The sequence below is a fragment of the Amblyraja radiata genome, chromosome 9, assembly GCF_010909765.2.
Source record: "Amblyraja radiata isolate CabotCenter1 chromosome 9, sAmbRad1.1.pri, whole genome shotgun sequence".
Lineage (NCBI taxonomy): Eukaryota > Metazoa > Chordata > Chondrichthyes > Rajiformes > Rajidae > Amblyraja > Amblyraja radiata.
Window position 1 is genome coordinate 50498827 of NC_045964.1, and position 26689 is coordinate 50525515.

The 26689-nt window shown below is 41.1% G+C and overlaps 1 protein-coding gene across 1 annotated transcript in view; it reads right to left on the minus strand.

Annotated features, from left to right (window-relative positions):
• Window positions 1–513: 513 nt before the first annotated feature.
• Window positions 514–26689, minus strand: part of togaram1 (TOG array regulator of axonemal microtubules 1) — a 109329-nt gene continuing 83153 nt past the window's right edge. Inside the window, exons 15-22 of the mRNA XM_033027355.1 lie at window positions 22412–22647; window positions 21976–22134; window positions 17811–17937; window positions 17519–17631; window positions 13496–13694; window positions 8371–8590; window positions 5239–5325; window positions 514–1670 (exon numbers count right to left, since the gene is read on the minus strand). Coding sequence (XP_032883246.1) covers window positions 1417–1670; window positions 5239–5325; window positions 8371–8590; window positions 13496–13694; window positions 17519–17631; window positions 17811–17937; window positions 21976–22134; window positions 22412–22647 — 1395 coding nt within the window. The 3' untranslated portion in view covers window positions 514–1416. The remainder of the gene's footprint in view (window positions 1671–5238; window positions 5326–8370; window positions 8591–13495; window positions 13695–17518; window positions 17632–17810; window positions 17938–21975; window positions 22135–22411; window positions 22648–26689) is intronic.

Sequence of the window (26689 nt, forward strand, 5' to 3'; positions counted from 1 at the left end):
ACATATATTTAGTTGCCAGATGCTTATGGTGGCCTTTTCTTTATCTGGTGAGCTTTTAATAAAGCAAAAATAACAATTTTAATCATAAATGTTCCCACCATCCTTGAAAGGGACACATTGTGTTTAAGTTCAGAACATTTTTAATACATTTGTGGCTGATCTTTCTTGAATGGTGAAACAAAAAAGTTGAAGCTCTGTATTTCAGCAATGCACCTTCAGCTTCAATATTGTGTGACCATTTACCCTTCATCATCAGTGTGAACATAGATGAAGAAGGGTCTCAACCCGTAACCTCACCCATTCCTTTTCTCCAGAGATGCTGCCTATCCCGCAGTTACTCCAGCTTTTTGTGTCTGAACATAGATATATTTAGCCTCACCATAGTGATAATGCACTAAGTTCTTTGCAATCACAAATAATGAAATTAACTGAACTCTGCTGCAGCCAATGCAGGTGGAAAGTAAAGTAAGCATTTGATTAATATACCATAAATAACCAAACATAGATACTGAATTTAAACAAATAAAGTCATTTACTTCCTTTAAATATTTTGCCTAAAATCAGGTATGTTTGCCTGCACAAGAGTACTGGCACTATTGTCAACAGTGTGTACATTCACATAAATGGAATTTAGTGTAATTATTTCACAGATTTGTAGTTAAAAGCGAGATTTGTTGTATGCTGAAAAATATGGAATATACATTTATCACTGTTGCTTTAAGACAACTGTGTATACATTAGAATGTGTAACAAAAATATTTTTCTTGCAGGGATCTTGGTCATGCCTTGTTAACATATTTTAAACACAATGCAAAATAGGATTTTATGTTTAGCTTTCAAGCTAATGAAATAATGTACAATCAAGAGAAAACGTAACTGTACAATACACAATTGGAGAGATCAACACTTTCATCTTGAAGAACTAATATAAAATAACCATTGATTGATTCAACTCCGCCAGCCAAGACATTCTACCAATTATATTCTTCCCTCTCCCAGTTTTCAATGATATAGAAACATAGCCTTAAATACAGATCAGTAGGTATATTAGTTAACACTATACACTTGATTACAAATATAGAAACATATATATTTGATGTGCACTACATCTTTAAAATAAATGACAATTTCCATACAGTGATATAGTGTTACATGCCTTAGATTCTACCGTACAGAAGTGCAAAATTAGCTGCAGTGATTTTAGTGTAAATGTTGCTCATGGCCACTGCAGAAACCAAACTGTATATTACAACAGTTACAAGATTTAGAATCCAATTACAACTTCCATCATATGAGCAGAGATTTGTTCCAGTCCTAAAAAATCTTTGATATGTGAAAAAGTGCAGATACATAGGAACATTTGTATATAATCCCTCTTATTTTCACTAAAAATGTCACTGAAGCCACTTTCTGGTTTCAGGGAGTGGAATCTAACAGGCCTTGTAAGGTCTTTGAAATCTGTGGCAGCTGAGTTAGAGCTTGATCAATTAATCTTTGACCCATGTGTCCAAACAGAACTTTTGCCAATTTAGCTGCAGCAATACGAATGTTTCCCCCACTGCCAGGAAGTGAACCACTGTTTGTCATATTTCCCAGAAGATGCCACAAAACCGGTAAAACCTTTTGTTCGACAATTTGAGGTTTCCGCATATATACGTCTGGTACCAGATCTGAAATAGAAAGAGTAAATCTGTTATTGCAGCTTTATTTTGAAGTCAATGTATCAATCCTTTGTTACATTCAGTGAGGCATTCAATATAATTGCTTATCACCTTAATATAGTATCATGTGATGATTTTGTTTTAAAATTGTTTCTGAGATGTGAATGTCACCAGCATTCATTGTCTATCCTTAATTGGCTCCGGAAGCAACTAACTTCAAGATTAACATAAATGCCAGACCAGGTAAAGATGACGGATTTCCTTTCCCGATGCAAGAGTGAAAAAGGCAGTCATGAACTTGTTGGGCTTTCACTATTACTAACAATAAATTTATATTCCATATTTAATTACTGGAATTTAAATTCCCCAGTTGAGGATTGGAATTCAAACCTGCATCTCTTGATCAATTATCTGGGTTACTAGATGCTTCTCCTGTAATTTAACCATCACCTATTCTCACAACCTTGGTCAGTCAAACTCCTCAGCCCCTTTACTAAGAGAAATGCACAAAGAAACATAGAAAATAGGTGCAGGAGGAGGCCATTCGGCCCTTCGAGCCAGCACCGCCATTCATTGTGATCATGGCTGATCGTTCCCAATCAATAACCCGTGCCTGCCTTCTCCCCATATCCCTTGATTCCACTAGCCCCTTGAGCTCTATCTAACTCTCTCTTAAATCCGTCCAGTGACTTGGCCTCCACTGCCCTCTGTGGCAGGAAATTCCACAAATTCACAACTCTCTGGGTGAAAACGTTTTTTCTCATCTCAGTCTTAAATGGCTTCCCCTTTATTCTAAGACTGTGGCCACTGGTTCTGGACTCGCCCAACATTGGGAACATTTTTCCTGCATCTAGCTTGTCCAGTCCTTTTATAATTTTATATATTTCTATAAGTTCCCCCGTCATCCTTCTAAACTCCAGTGAATACAAGCCTAGTCTTTTCAATCTTTCCTCATATGATTGTCCCGCCATCCTAACATCCTCTTCACAGTTCACACTACCACCCAGCTTTGTGTCATCCACAAACTTGCTAGTGTTGCTCCTAATTCCCTCTTCCAAATCATTAATGTATATGGTAAACAGTTGCGGCCCCAACACCGAGCCTTGCGTCAGTCCACTCGCCACTGCCTGCCATTCTGAAAAGGACCCGTTCACTCCTACTCTTTGCTTCCTGTCTGCCAACCAAATTTCTATCCATGTCAAGACCCTACCCCCAATACGATGTGCTCTAATTTTAGTCACCAGTCTCCCATGCGGGACCTTATCAAAGGCTTTCTGAAAGTCTAGATACACTACATCCACTGGCACCCCTTCATCCATTTTACTTGTCACATCCTCAAAAAATTCCAGAAGATTAGTCAAGCATGATTTCCCTTTCATAAATCCATGTTGACTTGGACTAATCCTTTTACTGCTATCTAAATGCCCCATTATTTCCTCTTTAATAATTGACTCCAGCATCTTTCCCACCACCGAAGTCAGGCTAACTGGTCTGTAATTCCCCGTTTTCTCTCTCGCTCCTTTCTTGAAAAGTGGGATAACGTCAGCTATCTTCCAATCTACAGGAACTGATCCTGAATCGATCAAACATTGGAAAATAATCACCAATGCATCCACTATTTCTAGAGCCACCTCCCTGAGGACCCTGGGATGCAGACCATCAGGCCCAGTTGATTTATCATCCTTCAGTCCCATTAGCCTACCCAATACTATTTCTTGCCTAATGAAAATTTCTTTCAGTTCCTCTACCCCCTTAGATCCTCTGTCCTCCAGTACATCTGGGAGATAGGGAGGGCTTTCAAGACAACAGTGAACTACAGAATACCATAAATTGTACAAGAAGATTAAACATCCATTGATTCCAGTAATAGGTTATGTAGAAAATGTGGATATGAGATAAGGTGAACAAGAAATCCTGTTTGTATTTGCTTTGTTCTACCATTCCCTCCCCCTCCATCTCAGCCACTGAAAGCTAACTTGTGTTCTTTCTCCTAGTGCTAATGAAAGGTCAGACTGGAAACGTTAAAGGGCCTGTCCCACTTGGCGATTTTACGGCAACTGCCGGCGTCATATCAGTGTCGCCAAAAGATTTTGAACAATTCAAAATCCAGCGGCGACACAAAAAATGTTGCGACACTTGAAAAAATACCGCGTGTCATACGTCATCACACCGCAAATTTTTCAGTGACCTGATACGTCAGTCAATGATGCCGCAGTCGCCGAAAAAAATTGCCAAGTGGTTCAGGCCCTTTACTGTTTCCCTTTTTTTTGGTGATTGCTGTCCTGCTGGTTTTTTCCATTATTTTCTAAGGCAAATATAATATTAACCTGTATTTAGTCCAGAAAAACTACATTTGCAGAGAGATAATTATTGAACAATATGAAACATTTACTCCACACCTAGAGTACAGATGTGGCATCACTCAGGAGGTTACACAAGAGAATAAAAGGATTGGAGAATTTTAATTGTGGGAGAAAAACTGGACATTTTGTTTTCTTTGTATTAGAAGAGAACAATGGAAAACTTAATTGAAGTATTTAAAATCAGGCCGGTAGAATGGATAGATGGGGCGTTCATTTTTCGCCGCTCATTAGCATGAGCAGCATCGATTAAGGCAAAGACTTGAGCAAAATTATTTTCACTCATGTGTGTGGCATGGTTCTGAAATTCACTGCCTGAAATGAAATAGCAAAATGCAGACATATATTTGGATATAATTCAATGTACAAAACCTAAAAACTGGATCACACTGGGTAGATTTGTTTTAAACTAGCAAGGTCTACAGGTGAATTTGCTGTTTAGTTTAGTTTATCATCATGTGTACCAAGGTACAATGAAAAGCCTTTACGTTGCATGCTATCCAGTTAGCGGAAAGACTATACATGATTACAATCAAGCCGCCCATAGTGTACAGATACAGGATAAAGGGAATAATATTTAGTGCAAGAGGAGATTAAGAGGAGCATGGTTAGAGTAAGAAACGCTGCTGTTGGAATTGAGGTTTAAAAGAATGGAGCGATTGTAATGAATGATTGCAGATCCACTTCTGGGACCAGCAGGAAGAGAGTCGCATGGCTTGGGGGCCATCTTGGTGCCTCCTGTTTTGTAAATATTTACTCTTTTTGCAGTCTTGTATACAACCTTATTTTTTCATAAATACAAACTGAACTTCCATAATGAACCCACATTTTTATAATGAGCATCTCTTGCACTATATTGCAATCTCAACAAGGTATCCACTATTAGCTTATAGGTCAATAGTATCTGTTTTGTATCTGAAGGCATTGGTGGAAAAAAATTGTTGGAATTTCATCTTTAAAGAAACTGCCACAATATGCCTTACAAAACCCTCTCCATTAGATTCACATATTCAAGAAGTAAATTTATAAATATTTTTCTGTGCCAAAAACATTTTGTCTGTTTACCACTAATCAAAAGCCCTTTCTGAGGTAACACAGTTAAAACTTTGTGACCAGTCTAATCTTTGCTTAAAATATCTTCTGGAATGGCTGTTTCCATATAAGTGTTTGCAGCCAATACAACTGCAAACTCTTAATTGAAGAGAAATATACCTCACCTGCAAGCTTCTCAGTCATGTCTCGTTTGGCTTTTCCATTCAGGAATTGAGCTTTGTTGCAGAAATGTTGAAGTAGTTGTAAGTTATCTGAATACAAATTAATGTAAAATATTTAAAGAAACAACTTGCATTCATAATATGCCTTCCACATTTCAACTTTACAGTGAATTAAAAACAAAACAACCAACAGAAGCTGCAAGTCTAAAACACAAATATTAAATCCCATCAGTTAAGATAGCACGTGCATTAGAGAGAAAAAATGTTAACAGTTCAATTCTGATGAAAAGTATCGACCTGAACTGATAACTGCTTCTCCACAAAGGCTCCCAAACCCCTGGGCCATTGCGGGATTTTCTGGTTGTTTTAAATAATTTAATAATTTACCCTTCTAGGTAAAAGCTGAGAAAGCAGGAAATTTTACTTATTCATCTTTAAACAATGCCATTGCATACTTTGTATCTTCAACAGTCTTTGGAGTCTTGGCTCAATTCAGTCAACTGTATCAACTGTTACTATGTTAATCCATAAATGTAAGCCTTGGAGTTCTCCCCTGCAATTATATTATTTTTCACTCCGAAACATTATTTAACTCTTAAGTATGTCCTGGTTTTGTACATGTGGTTCTACATTTTTTTGCAACACCCTTACAATTGGACAAAAGAAGCTTCAATCTTTGCCGCAGATGGCTGTGGAGGTCAAGTCAGCGCAGAGATAGATAGATTATTGATTAGTACGGGTGAAAGAGTTATGGGGAGAAGGCAGGAAGATAGGGTTAGGAGGGAGAGATAGATCAGCCATGATTGAATGGCGGAGTAGACTTGATGGGCTAAATGGCCTAATTCTGCTCCTATCACCTTCAATCCATCAGTCTGATCTGCATTGGTATACAGGTTGCAGTGATGAAATGCTAATGTCTAATCTTCTACACAAAGCTGCTGCCATACCGTTTAAAAATGGATGCAAATATTGAGGATAGGAAGTGCTAGAAATACTTAGCAGTTTAAACAAAATCTGTGGAGGGTTTATGCTTCTGGCCAATTGCCATTATATATGATTTCTCTCCCCACAGCTGGTGCCCAATATATTGGGTTATACTAGTATCTTTCAATATTTTCTCCTAATTGAAAGATTTTACAGCATTTTTCTTATATTGAAAGCAAGGCCCCAGCTTTTTATTTATATAACTTTATAGGGTGCATATACAAACTTGCTTGTTTATAATAGATTCAACCCATTGCATCCTATTGGACAGTGATCAGAATCATATACTTGTATATTATATAAGCCAAAATTTACTGAAAAGCATTCTAAATATATAATCCTTGCAAAGATTTTCCCAAACTACACAAATCATTCACAAAAACAAAAGAACCGTCAATGCTAAGTGAAATTATATTTCAACTACCCAAACTGTATTTATATGTGTTATAAAGCTCACCTAATGAAATGTTACTGTGCCTTTGGTGCATTCTTTTTTTTTAAATTTCAAGGAACAAGTTTTAACAGAATGGTCTGCCTAAGGATGTATTTTTTTATTCAGGCACTGAGCAGAATTTTAAAACATACTAATTGCATCAGAGGTGGAAGATAATAATGCAGGTGACAGTTCTGTTGTATTCTTCAAAATAATTTATTCAAGCTGTCATTCAAACTGAAATGACACAATGTCTGAAGATGAAATTCAAGGCAACTAATAATACTCACGTACTGTTACCCTTTTTTATTATATTTTTAACAGCATACAATTTCAAGTGCACCCAGCTGATAGATTATGAACTAGTTAGATGGATTATAGTTAGATGACTTTAGTTAGATTCTACTGGATGGCGCTTCGATGGCAGCCTCGCCAACAGTCGGTCTGTCCTTTTCGTCTTTTTTTGTTATTTTTAGTGTGTTTTAAAAGTTTGTGTTAATGTTCTCTGGTTTCTTTTATGTGGGGGATGGGGGAGGGGGTCGGGGAAACTTTTTTTCAATCTCTTACTTTGCCGGAGATGCGATTGTTTTCCGGATTGTATCTCCGGTCGCTCTGCGGCCTAACATCGTGGAGCTGGAGACCTTGCTCGGGACTGACTTTGAGCCCCACTGCGGGGACGTGGACTTACCATCAGAGCCAATCCCTTGCCTGGGATCGACGCTCCAACCGCGGCCTGCGGACTTTAACATCAAGCAGCTCACAGTCTCGGGTTGAGACCGACGGCGGGATGCTCCAAAAGCCGCACGACATTCGACTCACCCCAACCCGGGGTAGATCGCCCAGAGCGGGGGAGCTGAGATTCCCCCCCCCCCCCCCCCCCCCCCCCCCGATGCAGGAGCTTGATCGCCCCGATGAGGAAGGCCCGCTGCCGGCTACAGGAGTAAGATCGTCCCATCAGCGGAACGTTAGAGGCCCCCGACTGCTGGAGGACAAAGAAGGGAGAGAATGAACTTTTGTTTGCCTTCCATCACAGTGAGGAATGCGGAGGCCTCACTGTGGTGGATGTTTATGTTAAAATGTATTTTGTGTGCTTTTTATTCTGCTGCTTTTTATTGGTATGATTGTATGGCAAATGAAATTCCTCGTATGTTACAAAACATACTTGGCTAATAAAATATGATTGCGATCATTATGATTATGAATAAAGAAAATGTAGATGCTGGAAATCTTAATGAAACAATATTTTGGAAAAATTCCATATTACAACTGTAGGTAACTTGCTCTTTCTTTCTGTTTGTATAAGAACTGGCTGTTTTGCAAGTCATCTTCTTTTCATTTTTTCATAAATATAGTCTAGTCTGCTGTATCTTCATACAGTAATTCCCCTTGTTCCACCCATTGCCTTTCCCCCACCTTCTCTGCAACCAAGACTAACGTGTGTCTCTCATTTTTGAAGAGTTCTAGACTTGAAAACGTAACTGTTTCTCTTGCTGCCTAACTTCTTGTGTTTTACCAGCATTTTCTGTTGTTATTTTAATTAGATTGCTCTGAAGACACCCTGCACTTAGTGGAAATATTCTATACGTGATCCACATTATTGTAATAAGACAATTTCCACCTCCACACATTTCCGTCTGCACGTACTTGGAGACACATACTTTTAATAAACACGATTTTGATTACAGGGCAAACATTTTAAAAATACCAGTTGTACATACCTATATGTTGAATCATGGTGTGAATGACACTGACGGCAGCATTGTAAATTCCAAGATTCTTAGAATTCAGATTATTGTCTACAATAGCAGGAATGAGTATATTCAAAATCTGAACAAGATTATTCTTCAGTAAGGGGATTATTTTCTGCATAGTTTCTAAAGCCATATGATTCACCTTGCTGTTGAAGTCATGTAATCGTGGTTTGAAGGCATCAAATATCTAGAGGGGAAAGATACACACACACACATTGCTTCACATTGTCATCTTTAAATCATACTTAGAACGAAGAAAGTACTGGAGGGAATTGGATCTGTTTTTGCATTAAGGCAGCCACAGGCCAAGTATGATAATGCCTCCATGTAACTGGAACATGGCTACATAAAACATCAGATTGGTCAGGGCCGGATTTAGATGAAGAGAGGCCCTAACCTGTTCCACTTGTGAGGCCCCTCCCAATCCCCCACCCCCACGACTAGAGGAAGATGGTCCACCAGATTGACACCGATTTGCAGCCGAGTGTGCCAATGAGATAAGGGGCTGGAAAGCTGCGCTTTTTATTTATTGCCTGTACTAGTGTCGAGTTATTGGCTTAAAACACTATTATTCTGAAATGGAGGGCAAGGAAAATTACTGAAAGGTTGTTGAGAGACTACAGTGCGTTGTGACAGCATATGTAAGAAAGGCCTATGACAGTGTCAAAAATATTATACACCTTGCAGGGCTCTCACTTAATTTTTTTCTCTGTTGTCAGCCGGACAAGCTTGGTAGCTTTTTAAGTTGCCAAATGACAGTTTAGGTGGTCATTTAAGACGGCTTGCATGACGCGTGCGATAATGTGCTAGGACGAAGTGCGTAGTTACCAGTCGGAATTATGCTCAATGAGGCATTCACATATTATTTCTGCTTCAAATAAAGTCACAAACTAAACATATTCACCAATCAAGACATGATATATACTACAATGACATGCAGCAAAATTATAATACAGTATCTCGACTCTTTTTACACGTTGCAATGAATGCAATTTCTATTATTTCTTTCCACTTCCAAACAAAAATGTGGTTGGATTATTCAGCGTATGATCAACCTCGGTGAGACCAAGCACAGGCTTGGCGATCGCTTCACACAACACCTCCACTCAGTTCGCAATAACCAACCTGATCTCCCAGTGGCTCAACACTTCAACTCCCCTTCCCATTCCGAATCCGACCTTTCGGTCCTGGACCTCCTCCATGGCCAGAGTGAGGCCTACCGCATATTGGAGGAGCAGCACCTTATATTTGCTTGGGTAGTTTACACCCCAGCGGTATGAATATTGGCTTCTCTAATTTCAGGTAGTCCTTGCTTTCTCCCTCCTTCCCCTCCCATCCCCAGCTCTCCCACAGCCTACTGTCTCCGCCTCTTCCTTTCTTTTTCGTGTCTCCCCCACGACATCAATCTGAAGAAGGGTCTCGACCCGAAACGTCGTCTATTCCTTTGCTCCATAGATGCTGTCTTACTTTTCTCCAGCTTTTTTGTCTACCAATGGGATCCCACCACTGGCCACATCTTCACATCTCCTCCCGTTGGCTTTCCGCAGAGACTGCTCCATCTGTAACTCCCTGGTCAATACGTCCCTTCCCACCCAAACCACCTCCTCTCCTGGCACTTTCCCTGGCAACCGCAAGAAATGCTACACTTGTCGCTTTACCTCCGCCCTTGACTCCATTCAAGAAAGCAAGCAATCTTTCCAGGTGTGGCAGAGGTTCACCTGCACCTCCTCCAACCTCATCTATTGCATCCACTGTTCTAGGTGTCAGCTGCTCTACATCGGTGAGACCAAGTGTAGGCTTGGCGAACGCTTCGCCCAACACTTCTGCTCGGTCCGCAATAACCAACCTGATATCTCGGTGACTCAGCACTTCAACTCCCCCTCCCATTCCAAATCCGACCTTTCTGTCCTGGGCCTCTTCCATGGCCAGAGTGAGGCCCACCGTAAATTGGAGGAGCAGCACCTCATATTTCGCTTGGGCAGTTTACACCCCAGCGGTATGAACAATAACTTCTTCAATTTCAGGTAATCCCTGCTTTCTCCTCCCCTTCCCAGCTCTCCCTCAGCCCACTGTCTCCGCCTCTTCCTTTCTTCTTCCCGTCCCCCCCACCCTCACATCAGTCTGAAGAAGGGTCTCGACCCAAAACGTCGCCTATTTCTTTCGCTCCCTAGATGCATGATCAGGATATCCCTCTATCAAAGGAGTGGGACCACAGGAAGCAATCAACCACAACACAAACAAAAGAAGAAATTGAATTAGATTCTACAGATGGTATTCAACGTGAAGGAAGGAAGAAAACAGCTAACCCTAGTTTCTCTGGCTCAACCAATTTAATGCAGTGAAAATCAAATTCTGAAAATACTGATCACTGCAAAATAAAGGATAGGATCCTTAAATATATATTTTCCCTCTATCTTTCATTGAAAGTTTAACAGGGGAAAACTTTATTTTACCCACTAAATGGTTAATTCAGGCTATCTGCATAACCTTATTTATAGGATGACTCCCTCTATGCACATTGTTCAGCACTATTTCCCTCAACTCCTTATTCAGTTGCTGCGGATTTCTGCCTAAATGTAGGTACCTTCACATTATATTCGAGGAGGAGGAGCCATCTTGGGGAACGGCTGCTAACCAGCAGCCGTCCGTTTAATTCACTTTTTTTTTGTAGTTCTAGTGAGTTCTGTGTTTTGTTTGTGGGAGAAATAGACTTTTTAATGTGGGGGGAAAGTGGTAACTATATTTCTAGGTCCCTACCTGGTCGGTGAGGCAGCTTTTTCTCCGGGCTGCCCCGTCGACCCGTCCTCGTGGCCTACCAGCGAGCGTGGAGCGCCGTTTCCTGGCGGGGACCGCCCAGCACCTCGGCTTCGGTGGCGGCACAGCGCTGGAGCGCTATCGCGGAGCGGAGCGGGCGATGCCTTGCCTGGGTCGCCGCGCTGGATCGACGCGCTGGAGCTCCGGTGAGCTGTGACTGCCGAGTTCAACACCTCCGGGCTGCGGGTCTGCGGAGTGGAGCGGGCGGCGCCGACTTCAACATCGGGAGCCTGGGAGCTCCAAACCGGCGCGGCCTTGTCGGCTTCGGAAGCCGCGGTCTCCGGTAAGGAAGCGGCCGTTCCAGGTGGCTCAGCCGCTGAGAGGACAACAGCACCCGGCCAGAACGGCCAGGAACATCGGGCCTCCATAGAGGCTATAGCGGAGGCCTCAATAGGCCTGACTTTGGGAGAACTGGGGATGGGGACTGGACATTGTGCCTTCCCCCACAGTGGTAACCATTGTGGGAGGATGATTTTTGTGTGTAAGTGATTATTTTAGTTTGTGTCCAAGATGGCTGTCGGAAGGGAGAGTGTACGCTGGCGCGTTTAGCTGCCGCTGCTCTCTCTTCACATTGTGTTTTTGATTTTTTTTGTCTTTGGATCGAATTCTGTCTTTAATTTGTGTATTGGTGATGTCTTTATTATTTATTTTACTCCGATTATATGTTTTTTACTCTTGTTAAATTCTGTAAGGTGTCCTTGAGACTTTTGAAAGGCGCCCATAAATAAAATGTATTATTATTATTATATGGGCATTTCTGTTCTACTAGCCTTATGCAATACATTATTATTTCACTTTTTTCCCATTTATATTTTGTGATAATGAAATCAGAAAAAAACTCTTTCCAAAAAAATGATAACATGGAATGTTGTGCAAAACATAGAGAATCCTTGAGATGAACAGAATGGATCTATTTTGGGGAAGGTGAGTTAAGCATTACAGGAGGGAGAAAAAAACGGGTCAAACTACTGAAGATGATTATGAATCACAAATGGAAGGCAACTACTTGCATTGGATCACATGACCCATATAAACCCATGTTAAAGCTAAAATAATACCGACTTCTTTCAAGCACACAAAAGCTTCCTTGTTAACGATCAAAATAAGATCAAAAAGATGTTATAACTTACTGCATGGTGTCACCAGCTTTTTGTGTATATTTTAATATTAAATCTAAGAGCAATAAAGGCAGAAAGACCAGAGTAGTCTTATTAATTCACAATACAGCCTCATGTTGTGGAGACAGTATTACTTGTGGAATGCACACTCATCCCTCTTTATTCACAAATTTGTTTTTCATGATTTTATCCAATTTAACCATAGAATATTATGCAGAATATATAGGATTCCTGAAGTTTCAAAAAGTGTGGAAAATCATTGTACAAATATTGTGATCAGTTTCTAGATCGGTAGTAAAGTGCCTTCCTGCTGTCCAACATGGCAGCTGCAGTTCCAATAGACAGTGGTCTGTGCTTCAACTGCTGTATCTATTGATTTTAAAACTACCCCACTACTGGTCTATATCAATACATTCAATGGTTTGAAGTCTGGTTCTTGCTTATTTCAATGGTTCCTATATTAAATACATACTTGTGACTATGGTTCTTGACATACTATCCTCACTATTAATCAAGCTGGCCTACAGTCTCATCTCCTGTCTGGATCTCGTCATAGCACTGTACAGCAGGGTAATGGGCCCGGCAGCCTACCTTTTCCAAACAATCAAGTTAGTATTTTGGGAGAGCCCAATTTTCCTGCATTAGCCCATTCTTTAAACCCTCCCTATCCAAATATCTGTCCAAAATCTTTTTTCTCATCATAACTGTGAACTGTATTCACTTCTATAGCAATAGGCAATAGGTGCAGGAAGGTGCATTCAGCCCTTCAAGCCAGCACCACTATTCAATGTGATCATGGCTGATCATCCACAATCAGTACTTCTGGCAGCTTATTCCTGATAGGGACTACCTTGTGAATGAAAAAGATACCCGTGAGATACCCATGAGACCCGAAAGATACCCTTTCCAACTAAAGTTTTTATGTGGAACTTTTTAAAATTGCACCTGCTGTATAATACCAAATCTATGACATACAGTAATAATCAATGTTCTTTAACATTATGATGTTGTTTTGGTATTTAATGGTATTATCTTACTGTTACTATAAGCATTAAAGTGGTAGGTTTATTTAGGTCAAAATTATTTGCAAAATGTGCAATTCATTATCTCAATTGTTCATTTATAAAAGCAGTTTGAAGAATGATTACACCTAGATTTACCTTAACAATGTTAACTATAACAAGTTCCTGGTTGTTTTGACAATCCGATAATAACTGTTCAATCCCTCGGATACGATCCCGAAAGTCCTTTGCACCCAAAAGGCCAGTTATTTCCGTCAGAAATTCTGCATTTTCCATCATATTTCGTGGAGATGGTTTCCAAGTATAATCACGCAAATTCACTGCTTCTATGATATCCCTGTTACAAATTAAAATCCATAATCAAACAAATGAAATCTGAAGGCATTTTTTGGTAAAAAGAACTCTTATTTAAAATAAAATATATGCTCAAGTAAAATGCATATCATATAAAATAGGTTTGGTTTCTCCAAAAACAACTGTATTTTGAATTAATTTAAATCGAAGGTAGACACAAAATGCTGGAGCAACTCAGCGGGACAGGCAGCATCTCTGGAGAAAAAGAATGGTTTGGAGTAACTCAGCGGGACAGGCAATTCTTCTCCAGAGATGATGCCCATCCCGCTGAGTTACTCCACCCATTCCCTCTCTCCAGAGATGCTGCCTGTGCCGCTGAGTTACTCCAGCAATTTGTGTCTATCTTTGATTTAAACCAGCATTTGCAGTTCTTTCCTACACATTTTGTCCGCTTCACAGCAAAATCTCCTCAAGGTATGTCTACTTTGTAGGTTCTCCTCCTCTCTCCGACGAGAGTTCAGCAACCCATTCCTTCTTTCCAGAGGTGCTGCCTGTCCTGCTGAGTCACTCCAGCATTTTGTGTCTACCTTGTATTTTTAATTGTATGTATTAAGGTGTTTCAGAGACCCACTTACGGCTCGAAAATTCTCGCTACTCTCCATGGCGACTTCATTCTAGTTGCTGCTAATTTTTCAACATGTTGAAAAATTCACGGCGACCATAATGAGGCCGACTAGTTCCCAGATGCGGGAACCCCTCACGACCATGATGTCGACACCCCGGCAACCACCCGCGAACATGTGGCGACCGCATAGTCTCCTGCAGTCGCCTAAAAGGGACAGGCCCATTAGTTTACTGGTGTCTAGTACATGAGGGATAACAAACACAACCGTCCAGTTGCTCTATGGAACATGGTCTGTAGAGTGAACAACTATTATCCAAGTCACTGTCACTTCATTGCCAGTCACTTTAATTATTTGTCTCACTAAATTCCTGAGTAGAGTTCAACAATTTCAAATTATGAACATTTTCAACATTTTAATTTTGGGTAGCCAGCATTTCTTCAACATTTTTTCTTTAGTTTCAGAAAATTATTCTACAATTAAACCTCCTCTGGGCTTTAGATGCCATGCTCTATCACCCTTTTTATAATCCAATCACCTTATCAAGGGCACTTAATTAACGGTTGCCTGGGTGCCCAATGGCAACCTAAGGTCCCACCGGGCAATCTAAAAGCCGTGCCATTTTGCCCGGCTTGGCAAGCACCCGGGACACCTGCCGTTCAACTCTGAGCGGGCCCCCCTCTCAAACACTCTCTGTCTCCGCCCGCCATCCGTGTCTGGGCGCCGGGCTCCGCTCTATGATCTTTGGCCGGGACTCGGGTCTCCGCTCTCCCGCCGCTCCACATCCGCTGGCACGACCGGCCGCCTAACACATGCGCACTGCCACGGCCTGCAATCCTCCCCCTGCAGAAGCGCACAACCACGACCAGCACATCATCGGCTGCCCTGCACATGCGCACTGCCTTGGCAACTGGTCGGCGCCGGGCACTTTCTCCCTCCCTCTGCATTGTGGCCGCGACCGCTGAAAATCAACGCAGAATCACTCCCTGGAGCTGGAGTAACTCCCTGGAGCAAGAGTTACTCCAAAAATATTCCAAATAGAATTTAAACTGGAGGTGGTGAAGGGTCCACCATCAAACTCCAAACTTTCATTGTCCTATCTGAGACACATGACAAAAAAAATTCTCTTGACACTTTGACTTGGACTTAAGCAAAAAAGGGTTCTTGGGAAAAAAGAGCTACCTTAAATTTAGTTGCGTCTGGTTGGGTAACTTTGGTAGGGTGAAGACTATTCCATGCTTTAATTGTGCAGGGGAATTTCATGGAGCAGCCAGCATCTCAGGATAGAAGAAATTGGGTGACGTTTTGGGTAGAGGCCCTTCTTTAGACTCCTTCTAGTTTTAGTGTTTTTAGTTTAATTGAAAGGTACAGCGTGGAAATAGGCACTTCAGCCCACCGAGTCCACCGATCACCGATCACCCGTACACTATCCCACACATTAGCGGTGTAAGTCAAGAGTCAAGTGTTTTATTCTCTCACGTCCCAGTTAGAACAATGAAATCCTTACTTGCAGCAGCACAACAGAATATGTAAACATAGTACTCTGTAAACAAAGTTATAAACGAGAAAACAGTGTATATTTATATATGAATATATAACTATATAAATATATGTGTGTGTGTATATAATATATATACCCACACACACACACACAATTTCCCTCCTGGGATTAATAAAGTTCTATCGTATAGTATCGTGTGTGTAGGAAGGAACTGCAGATGCTGGTTTAAACTGAAGATAGACACAAAAAGCTGGAGTAACTCAACAGGTCAGACAAATTCTCTGGACAAAAGGAAAATATTACGCTTTGGGTTGGGTCTGAAAAAGGTTCCTGCACACCTTTGGAATGCGGAAGGAAACAAGAGCACCCGGAGAAAACCCATTCGATCAAAGGGAAAAGGAGCAAACTCCATGACAGCACCCATATTCAGGTTCAATTCCAGGTCTCTGGCACTTTTAGGAGCAACTTTATGGCCAATGTACTGCCCCATAGTCTTGAACTGAATAAAAATATACAGTAGCTGCAAAGGGGGACATAGCGTCACTTAGAGATTTAAGACTGAAAATGGATAGTTTCTTATTTTTACTAACCAAAGTTATCAACATATAATCTTTTGTGTGTTGGAAAACAAAATATAGTGGCACAGCTGGTAGACTTGCTGCCTCACATACCAGAGATCTGTGTTCGATCCTGTCCTCGGGCACGTCTGTGTGGAATTTACGTTTCGGGTCGAGACCCTTCTTCAGACTGATGTGAGGGTGGGGGGGGAAGGGGGGGGGGCGGGAAGAAGAAAGGATGAGGCGGAGACATTGGGATCAGGGAGAGCTGGGAGGGGAGGAGAAAGCAGGGACTACCTGAAATTGGAGAAGTCAATGTTCATACCGCTGGGGTGTAAACTGCCCAAGCGAAATATGGGGTTGCTGCTTCTCCAACTTACGGTGGACCTCACTCTGGCCATGGAGGAGGCCCAGGACAGAAAAGTCAGATTCGGAATGGGAGGGGGTTGAAGTGCTGAGCCACCGGGAGATCACCAGATTGGTTATTGCGAACTGAGTGGTGTTATGCGAAGTGATCGCCAAGCCTGTGCTTGATCTCACCGAGGTTGATTATACGCTGAATAATCCGACCACATTTTTGTTTGGAAGTGGAAAGAAATAATAGAAATTGCATTAATTGCAATGAGTAAAAAGAGTTGAGATACTGTATTATAATTTTGCTGCATGTCATTGTGGTATATATCTTGTCTTGATTGGTGAACATGTTTAGTTGTGACTTTATTTGAAACAGAAATAATATGTGAATGCTTCATTGAGCATAATTCCGACTGGTAACTATGCACTTCGGCCGAGCACATTATCGCACGCGTCATGCAAGCCGTCTTAGACGATCACCTAAACTGTCATTAGGCAACCTAAAAAGCTGCCTAGGTTGCCCGGCTAGCAACAGGGAAAGTCAAGTGAGAGCCCTGTTATCACAACTGTTTCTGCTGTTTCATCCTCTCCTCTGCGTGTTAAAATTTACTTTATCTCCAATTATTTTCTACTTCAACCTGAAGCATTCATTCTGTTTTGTTCTCTGCAGATATGTATTTATTGCATTTTCAGTTTATATTTCATGTTTCCAGCATCTAGAACAATTTCCCTTTGTGATGTAAAACTATTACATTTAATAGTCATAACATTAGAAATTCAGTCACTACAATGCAATGCTCTTTTTGTAAATGGTTAACAGCAAAATCAATACCTTCCTGTTGAACTTTGTACATCCCTGGAGCAAGATGAAACTCGCATACTTCCACTACCAGTATGCCGTCTGCTCTTCGCGGATGGGGTATCTAATGGCATTTCTCCAAGGCCCTTACAGAAGTGAAAATACAATTGGATCCATTATTGTAAAGAACAATGTCAATGTGCCAAAAAAGCTGACATGCAAAGCAAATTAATTACTTTAAAAACTCTGCAAAGGCAATTTTTTTTCAAATAATTGCATTATTAAATTCACAACTCAGGTCTTTGAAATATAAACTTTCATGTACCTTTTGACGGAGATTATTGACAGTATCTCGAATGTAAGGAAGGTCCCTGGGTGATAAATGCTTTTCAAGCACTTTGTCAAAATCATGATGAGACATCAAGATCGACAACATCTTGCGTCCATAGTATCTGCAAAATGCATCTTTACATTACATTTCGGTATTTTGATTGAAGAGTATACAAGGGATGGTGTTTTAATTTCAAAATTCAAGTGTTTGATGGCTTGACAAAACCGTCACATAGGACTTTAAACTAATAATTTACAGACAAATCTTTAAGCTGAAATAGTTCTGATTACCACAAGAGGTCTCATTTCCTATTCTTTCAGGAACTATTTTTCCTGAATAAGATAATATCTGCTATTGTCTTGAATCACGGTGCCCTCCATAATGTTTGGGACAAAGATCTATCATTTATTTGGGTAGACAAAAATGCTGGAAAAACTCAGCGGGTGCGGCAGCATCTATGGAGCGAAGGAAATAGGCAACGTTTCGGGCCGAAACCCATTTATTTGCCTCTGTACTCCACAATTTGAGATCTGTAATAGATCTCTGCCTCAGAGGGCGGTGGAGGCAGATTCTTTCAAGAGAGAGCTCTTAAAAATAGCGGAGTCAGGGGATATGGGGAGAAGGCAGGAACGGGGTACTGATTGGGGATGATCAGCCATGATCAGATTGAATGGCGGTGCTGGCTCCTGCACCTATTTTCTATTGTCTATAACAAATCGCATATGGTTAAAGAGCACATTGTCAGATTTTATTAAAGGGTATTTTTATACATTTTAGTTTCACCATGTAGAAATTACAGCTGTTTATACATAGTCCCCCCATTTCAGGCCACCATAATGTTTGCGACACATGGCTTCACAGGCGTTTGTAATTGCTTAGATGTGCTTAATTGCCTCCTTAATGCAGGTAGAAGAGAACTCTCAGCACCTAGTCTTTCCTCCAGTCTTTCCATGACCTTTGGAAACTATTATTGCTGTTTATCAACATGAGGACCAAGTTGTGCCAATTAAAGTCAAAGAGGCCATTATGAGACTGAGAAACATGAATAAAACTGTTAGATACCTTATGGGCCTGTCCCACGTAGGTGACTTTTTAGGCGACTGCAGGAGACTATGCAGTCGCCACATGGTGGCCACATGTTCGCGGGTGGTTGCCGGGTAGTCGCCTTCATGGTTGAGAGGAGTTCCCACAATCTGGGAACTAGTCGCGGCTTCATTTTGGTCGTGGCAAATTTTTCAACATGTTGAAAAATTAGCAGCGACCAGAATTAAGCCGCCATAGAAAGTAGTGAGAATTCTCGTGCCGTGGGTGGGTCGTCAGGAGGTCCTATTGGGTTGCCAGGTGGTCGAAGATTCTCGTAGGTTGCAGCTGGTGCTGACTGGTGAATTTCATTGGCTCATTGGGGGAAAAAAACGTAAGCAGTAGTCTTCAGAACCAAGGATAAGCTTCATAGCCGTGTATCTCTGGCTTCTTAAAAGTTGTGTCCACTCCGTCCCCCCTCTTTTAAAGGACTTATGTGACCCTTCCCGTACACTGTGCTTTAACCATCTTAATGACAGTGCCAACCTTCCTGTTCATGGCGGTGTGTGTCTGTATCACATTGGCTTGGGACCGTGTGAATTTCACTCAGACAGCACTCCCGTGGCTTGCCCTGTCCCCGCCTGCATAACGGCTTGGTGAAGGAAGGTGTGTGTGTGTGTGTGTCTGTGTCTGTGTCTGTGTCTGTGTGTGTGTGTGTGTGTGTGTGTGTGTGTGTGCTCCAGTAAGCCCTTCCAGTCGCCGTTCCAGTAGCCGCTCTTTTGCCCTGAAAAATCGCCTCAGTGCGACACACCCATTCCGCTTGCCTTAATCAACTGTTTGCAACATCATTAAGAAGTAAGAGAGCACTGGTCCGCTTACTAATCACAAATCGACTGACAGGCCAAGGAAGACCTCCACACCTGACGACAGAATAATTCTCTCTATAATAAAGAAAAATCCCCAAACACCTGTCCGACATATCAGAAACACTTTTCAGGAGACAGGTGTGGATTTGTCAATGACCACTGTCCACAGAAGACTTCATGAACAGAAATCCAGAGGTTACACTGCAAGATGCAAACCACTGGTTAGCCGCAAAAATAGGATGGCCGGTTTACAGTTTGCCAAGAGGTACTTAAAAGAGCAACCACAGTTCTGGAAAAAGGACGTGGACAGATGAGATGAAGATTAACTTATATCAGAGTGATGGCAAGAGCAACGTATGGAGGAGAGAAGGAACTGCCCACGATCCAAAGCATACCACCTCATCTGTGAAACACGGTGGTGGGGATGTTATGGTGTGGGCATGTATAGCTGCTGCAGGTACAGGCTTATTTATTTAATTGATGATACAACTGCTAATGGTGGTAGCATAATGAATTCCGAAGTGCATAAACGCATCCGATCTGCTCAAAACTCATTGGCCGGCAGTTCATTCTACAGCAAGACAATGATCCCAAACAGACTGCTAAAGCAACAAAGGAGTTTTTCAAAGCTAAAAAATTGTCAATTTTCGAGTGGCCAAGTCAATCACACGATCTGAACCCAATTGAGCATGCCTTTTATATGCTGAAGAAAAAACTGAAGGGTACTAGCCCCCAGAAACAAGCATAAGCTAAAGATGGCTGCAATACAGGCCTGGCAGAGCATAACCAGAGAAGACACCCCGCAACTGGTGATGTCCATGAATCACAGACTTCAAGCAGTCATTGCATGCAAAGGATATGCAACAAAATACTAAACATGACTACTTTCATTTACATGACATCACTGTGTTCCAAACATTATGGTGCCCTGAAATGGGGGGGACTATGTATAAACACTGCTGTAATTTCTACATGTTGAAACCAAAATGTATAAAAATGACCTTTATTAAAATCTGACAATGTGCACTTTAACCACATGTGATTTTTATTACAAATCTCAAATTGTGGAATACAGAAGCAAATAAATAAATGATGGGTGTTTGTCCCAAACATTATGGAGGGCACTTTAGTCAAAAGGATTTAAAAATGTAAAATTCCTTTTCAATCCTTATAAAAAACATTTAAAAATTCAGATTTCTTTGCAATTATTTCACGCAAAAACACCAGTTTGACCGAGTTACCTTTCCAACATTTGCGAGGTTTCAGCCTTAGCTAGACTATGCTGTTATGTACTCAATTCTGCTGGCATCATACAAATGCATGTTGAGAACTGGAGAACATGAAAACATGGACTTAAAGGAATTAAAAAGATGCAACCATCAGCAATGGTTCAGCAAGTATATTCATCAGCAATTGGTCCTTTTCTACGTTTTGGATTTCATGCAACAACCAGTGCTACTGAGAGCTCATATATTGACTAGTGATGACATACATTCATTGTCCATAGATTCATAGTCATATAGCACGGAAAAGGCCCTTTGGTCCAACTCATCTATACTGATCATGTAAGGTAGTCCTATTTGCCAATTTCTCTCTAAACCTTTCCTATCAATATACCTGTACAAATGTTTGTCAAATGTTGTTACTATACCTGCTTCAATTACTTCCTCCGGCAGCTCATTCCATATACCCACAACTCTGTGTGAAAAAGTTGCCCCAATGGAAAATCTTTCCCATCTCATCGTAAACCTGTACACTAGTTCTTGATTCCCCTACCCTGGGAAAAGACTCTGTCCATTCACCCTATCTATTCCCTTCATGATTTTTTACACCTCTCTAAGATCAGTGCTCATCCTCCTATGCTCAATGGAATAGCCCAAGCACACCCTATAAGCTTAGGCCCTCGTGTCCTGCAACATCCTTGTAAATCTTTCCAGCTTAATGACATCTTTACTGCAGTAGGATAACCAAAGCAAAACACCATACACTAAGTGCAGCCTCACCAACATCTTGTACAACTTCAATTCCCCAACTGATGACAGCCAATGTACCAAAAACCTTTGTCACCACCCTATCAAGGAATAATAAACTTGTACTCTGAGATCCCTCTGCATTACATAATTTCCCAGAACCCTACCGTGAAGGTCCTGGTTTGACTTCCCACACATCTGAATTAAACACTATTTGCCATTATTTGACCTACTTGCCTAGCTGATCATGATCCTACTGTAACTGACTGTTCTATTAAACATTATTAAAATATATTTACTTGCCTTGTTTCTTGTAATCCATCTTGTGCAAATTTTGCTACTGCAAGTATGAGTCGATCAGTTATATCTTTAGTTCCAGATAAAAGCCGACCTGTTCCCATTCGCTCCACTACATTGGCAAGATGCTGTGCAGTACATTTTCTGACCACAGCATTAAGGTGGCTGAGCAAAAGATATGAAAATGCAGTTAAAGAAAACTGTGCTGAAGCAAAATTATGTATTATTAGGCTGTCATGGTGAAATAAATGTAAGCAGTAGCCTACATTATTGCCTTATTTATGTGCTGTTATGTTTAAATAGGCTTCAACATTGAAAAAGAAACGACCCTTTATTTGTTCTGAGGATAGACAATAACAAATATTCAAAGAGAAAATAGTTGAAGTTAAACTGTTCCAATATTTTTCTATAAATTGCATATTGAAATTTGTGTTATGCTTACTTTAATCCACCATTTATTAAGGATGAAATTGCTCGTGCTGGAGTAACAGAGATGATCATTGTATTCAGTGCTTTGTCCACATCCTCCCGTATGAAGGCACTTGATTCACTTGCTTTATGTAAAAGGATTTTAACAGTAACATCCAGCTCTTGATCCATATTCTTTTTGAATACTGTGAACATGTCTCCCAAGCAGAGCAGTGCTACTCTTGAAACACCAGAACGAAGATTTTTCACCTGTTAATAGGAAAAATAGTTAATTCTAAAAAATATAGCTCCTGAAAAATTCATTTAAATTCTATTCCTAAATTAAACATCAATTTGTCTATTTGGAGTTTGTGAAGGTTCCCATAAATATCCACAGTGGGCTAAATTGTGCAGCAGCTCCAAAGACACCACTGATATTCAGCTGATGCCAAGCAAGTAAATCCTGGACTATCAAGACTCGCTGAAAAAAGACATAAATTGCTGGAGTAACTGAGCAAGTAAGGCATCATCGCTGGAGAACATGGATAGGTGACGCTTCGGGTTGAGACCCTTCTTGAGACTGGGTTATGTTGAGTGCCAGATGGAGCAGCTGATGCTATCAGGACAAGACTGTCAGGGGTATAGAAACATAGAAAATAGGTGTTGGAGTAGGCCATTCGGCCCTTCGAGCCTGCACCGCGCCATTCAATATGATCATGGCTGATCATCCAACTCAGTATCCTGTACCTGCCTTCTCTCCATACCCCCTGATCCCTTTAGCCACATTTTTAGTCCCTCTTAAATATAGCCAATGAACTGGCCTCAACTACCTTCTGCGGCAGAGAATTCCAGAGATTCACCACTCTCTGTGTGAAAAATGTTTTCCTCATCTCGGTCCTAAAAGATTTCCCCCTTATCCTTAAACTGTGACCCCTTGTCCTGGACTTCCCCAACATTGGGAACAATCTTCCTGCATCTAGCCTGTCCAACCCCTTAAGAATTTTGTAAGTTTCTATAAGATCCCCCCTCAATCTTCTAAATTCTAGCGAGTACAAACCGAGTCTATCCAGTCTTTTTTCATATGAAAGTCCTGACATCCCAGGAATCAGTCTGGTGAACCTTCTCTGTACTCCCTCTATGGCAAGAATGTCTTTCCTCAGATTAGGAGACCAAAACTGTACGCAATACTCCAGGTGTGGTCTCACCAAGACCCTGTACAACTGCAGTAGAACCTCCCTGCTCCTATACTCAAATCCTTTTGCTATGAATGCTAACATACCATTCGCCTTCTTCACTGCCTACTGCACCTGCATGCCTACTTTTAATGACTGGTGTACCATGACACCTAGGTCTCGTTGCATCTCCCCCTTTCCTAATCGGCCACCATTCAGATAATAATCTACTTTCCTGTTTTTGCCACCAAAGTGGATAACCTCACATTTATCCACATTATACTGCATCTGCCATGCATTTGCCCACTCACCCAGCCTATCCAAGTCACCTTGCAGCCTCCTAGCATCCTCCTCACAGCTAACACTGCCCCCCAGCTTCGTGTCATCCGCAAACTTAGAGATGTTGCATTCAATTCCCTCGTCCAAATCATTAATATATATCGTAAATAGCTGGGGTCCCAGAACTGAGCCTTGCGGTACCCCACTAGTCACTGCCTGCCATTGTGAAAAGGACCCGTTTACTCCTACTCTTTGCTTCCTGTCTGCCAGCCAGTTCTCTATCCACATCAATACTGAACCCCCAATACCGTGTGCTTTAAGTTTGTATACTAATCTCTTATGTGGGACCTTGTCGAAAGCCTTCTGAAAGTCCAGATATAACACATCCACTGGTTCTCCCTTATCCACTCTACTAGTTACATCCTCGAAAAATTCTATAAGATTCGTCAGACATGATTTACCCTTCATAAATCCATGCTGACTTTGTCCAATGATTTCACCACTTTCCAAATGTGCTGCTATCCCATCTTTAATAACTGATACTTAATATAATTAATAACTAGCAGTTTCCCCACAACCGACGTTAGACTAACTGGTCTGTAATTCCCCGTTTTCTCTCTCCCTCCCTTTTTAAAAAGTGGTGTTACATTAGCTACCCTCCAATCCTCAGGAACTACTCCAGAATCTAAAGAGTTTTGAAAAATTATCACTAATTAATCCACTATTTCTGGGGCTACTTCCTTAAGTACTCTGGGATGCAGCCTATCTGGCCCTGGGGATTTATCGGCCTTTAATCCATTCAATTTACCTAACACCACTTCCCGGCTAACCTGGATTTCACTCAGTTCCTCCATCTCATTTGACCCCCGGTCCCCTGCTATTTCCGGCAGATTATTTATGTCTTCCTTAGTGAAGACAGAACCAAAGTAGTTATTCAATTGGTCTGCCATGTCCTTGTTCCCCATGATCAATTCACCATGATCAATTGTATTTGTTACAGAGTCTTCCCTGGATCCCTCCAAGATTCAGAAAGTCAACAATCAGACTCCTGTGTGGGAAGGAACTGCAGATGCTGGTTTACACCGAAGAGAAATCGAAAAAGCTGAAGTAACTACACGGGTCAGGCAGCATCTCTGGAGAAAAGGAATAGCTGACGTTTTGGGTCGAGACTCTTTTTCAGACCTTTTCTCAGACTTCTACTTCCTGCTCAGGTAAATGCTGGCAGGCAGGAGATGGTGCAGATCCAGTACAATCTCTAGCCCACCATTGCTCAAAGTGGTGAAGGATCATATGCATTGGTATTGAGAACCTCAATGCTATACATTACCAGGAGTCATCACAAACTACTCCTCTGACAGCCACCACCTGTGGAAGAATCTGCTGTTCACATGTTGACTTGATTAGCAGCTCAAACTAGAATGTAAGTCAGTCATCCTCAATCTTGAGGGATAGCACAAGAAGAAAAGTTATTTTTGTAGAATCTAAATTCAATATTATACAGCAAATAGCATATTGAATTAGTGATCAGCATATTAAAGCTGATCCAGAGTTTCGACCCAAAATTTGGGCATTATTTTCCAACTATAAATGTTGCTTGACATGGCTGAGTTCTTCCACCATGTTATTTGTTGCAGCATATTAGATTAACTGTTTTTCCAGTCAAAGATGCTGACAGGAAGTTGGAAATGACAAGTTCAACCAGGAGACTTGATTTAATAATTCATTAAAAAGATAGAGCCTCCACACATGCAACCATATTAATTTTTGTCCATTGAAGTATCTATTAAGATTTTGTACTGCAAATGATTGCACCTTTTTCTGCCAGAACGGAGATAACTGGATAATTCCCTTCAACTATATAATAGGGCGATCTTTCTCTTAGATTATGGATAGATTTTGAGTGCGTCAGAATTGTGATTGAAAGACCAGAAATGTCATCAAATTTTATCTCAAAGGCAGTGAGGAATTTTGTGTCTAATACTAGCACTATTCATATTTTTGTGATTCCATTTCACCTGTAAAACAATTGCTACACACTGTTTAAGTATAATGGGGCTGTCCCACTTAGGCGATTTTTCAGGCGACATTAACATTACCGGTCGGTTGGTTATCCTTGGTTCTGAAAACTACAGCTTACGTTTTTTTCCCCAATGAGCCAATGAAATTCACCGGTCAGCACCGACTACAACCTACGAGAACCTACGACCTGCTGGCAACCCACTAGGACTTCCTGGCGACCCTCCTACGGCACAAGAATTCTCGCTACTTTCCATGGCGGCTTCATTCTGGTTGCCGCTAATTTTTCAACATGTTGAAAAATTCGCGGCGACCAGTATGCGGGAACTCCTCTCGACCATGAACGCGACTACCCGGCAACCAACCGCAAACATGTGGCGACCGCATAGTCTCCTGCAGTCGCCTAAATAGTTGCCTAAGTGTGACAGGCCCATTAGATTCATCTGATTAAAGGAACAGGGGTTGGTTCTGCCTCTATCCTCTTTCGGTTCCATCTTCTTTCCTGTTTCAATGCTACTTACCCATGTTTTTTTTCCATATTCCTACATAACTTTATCAAACATAAACTGCAACCATACCTTTGGTTGTGGATTGGTGGATAATAAACAATCTTGTTGTTCAACCACTCACATGTTAAATGGTCTGACATCAACATGCCTCAATGTACATCCTGACTATCAAGTCAAATCTATATAGGGTACTCCCTGGATTATGAAAATTCACCTTTATGCAAATTCTCCCATATATTTTTAAAGCATTTTTCAATCTAGTAATAATAATGTTTTAATGATATTCATTAATGAAAGGATATAATTCATTAAATTTTGGTGATTAGGGTGATTAAT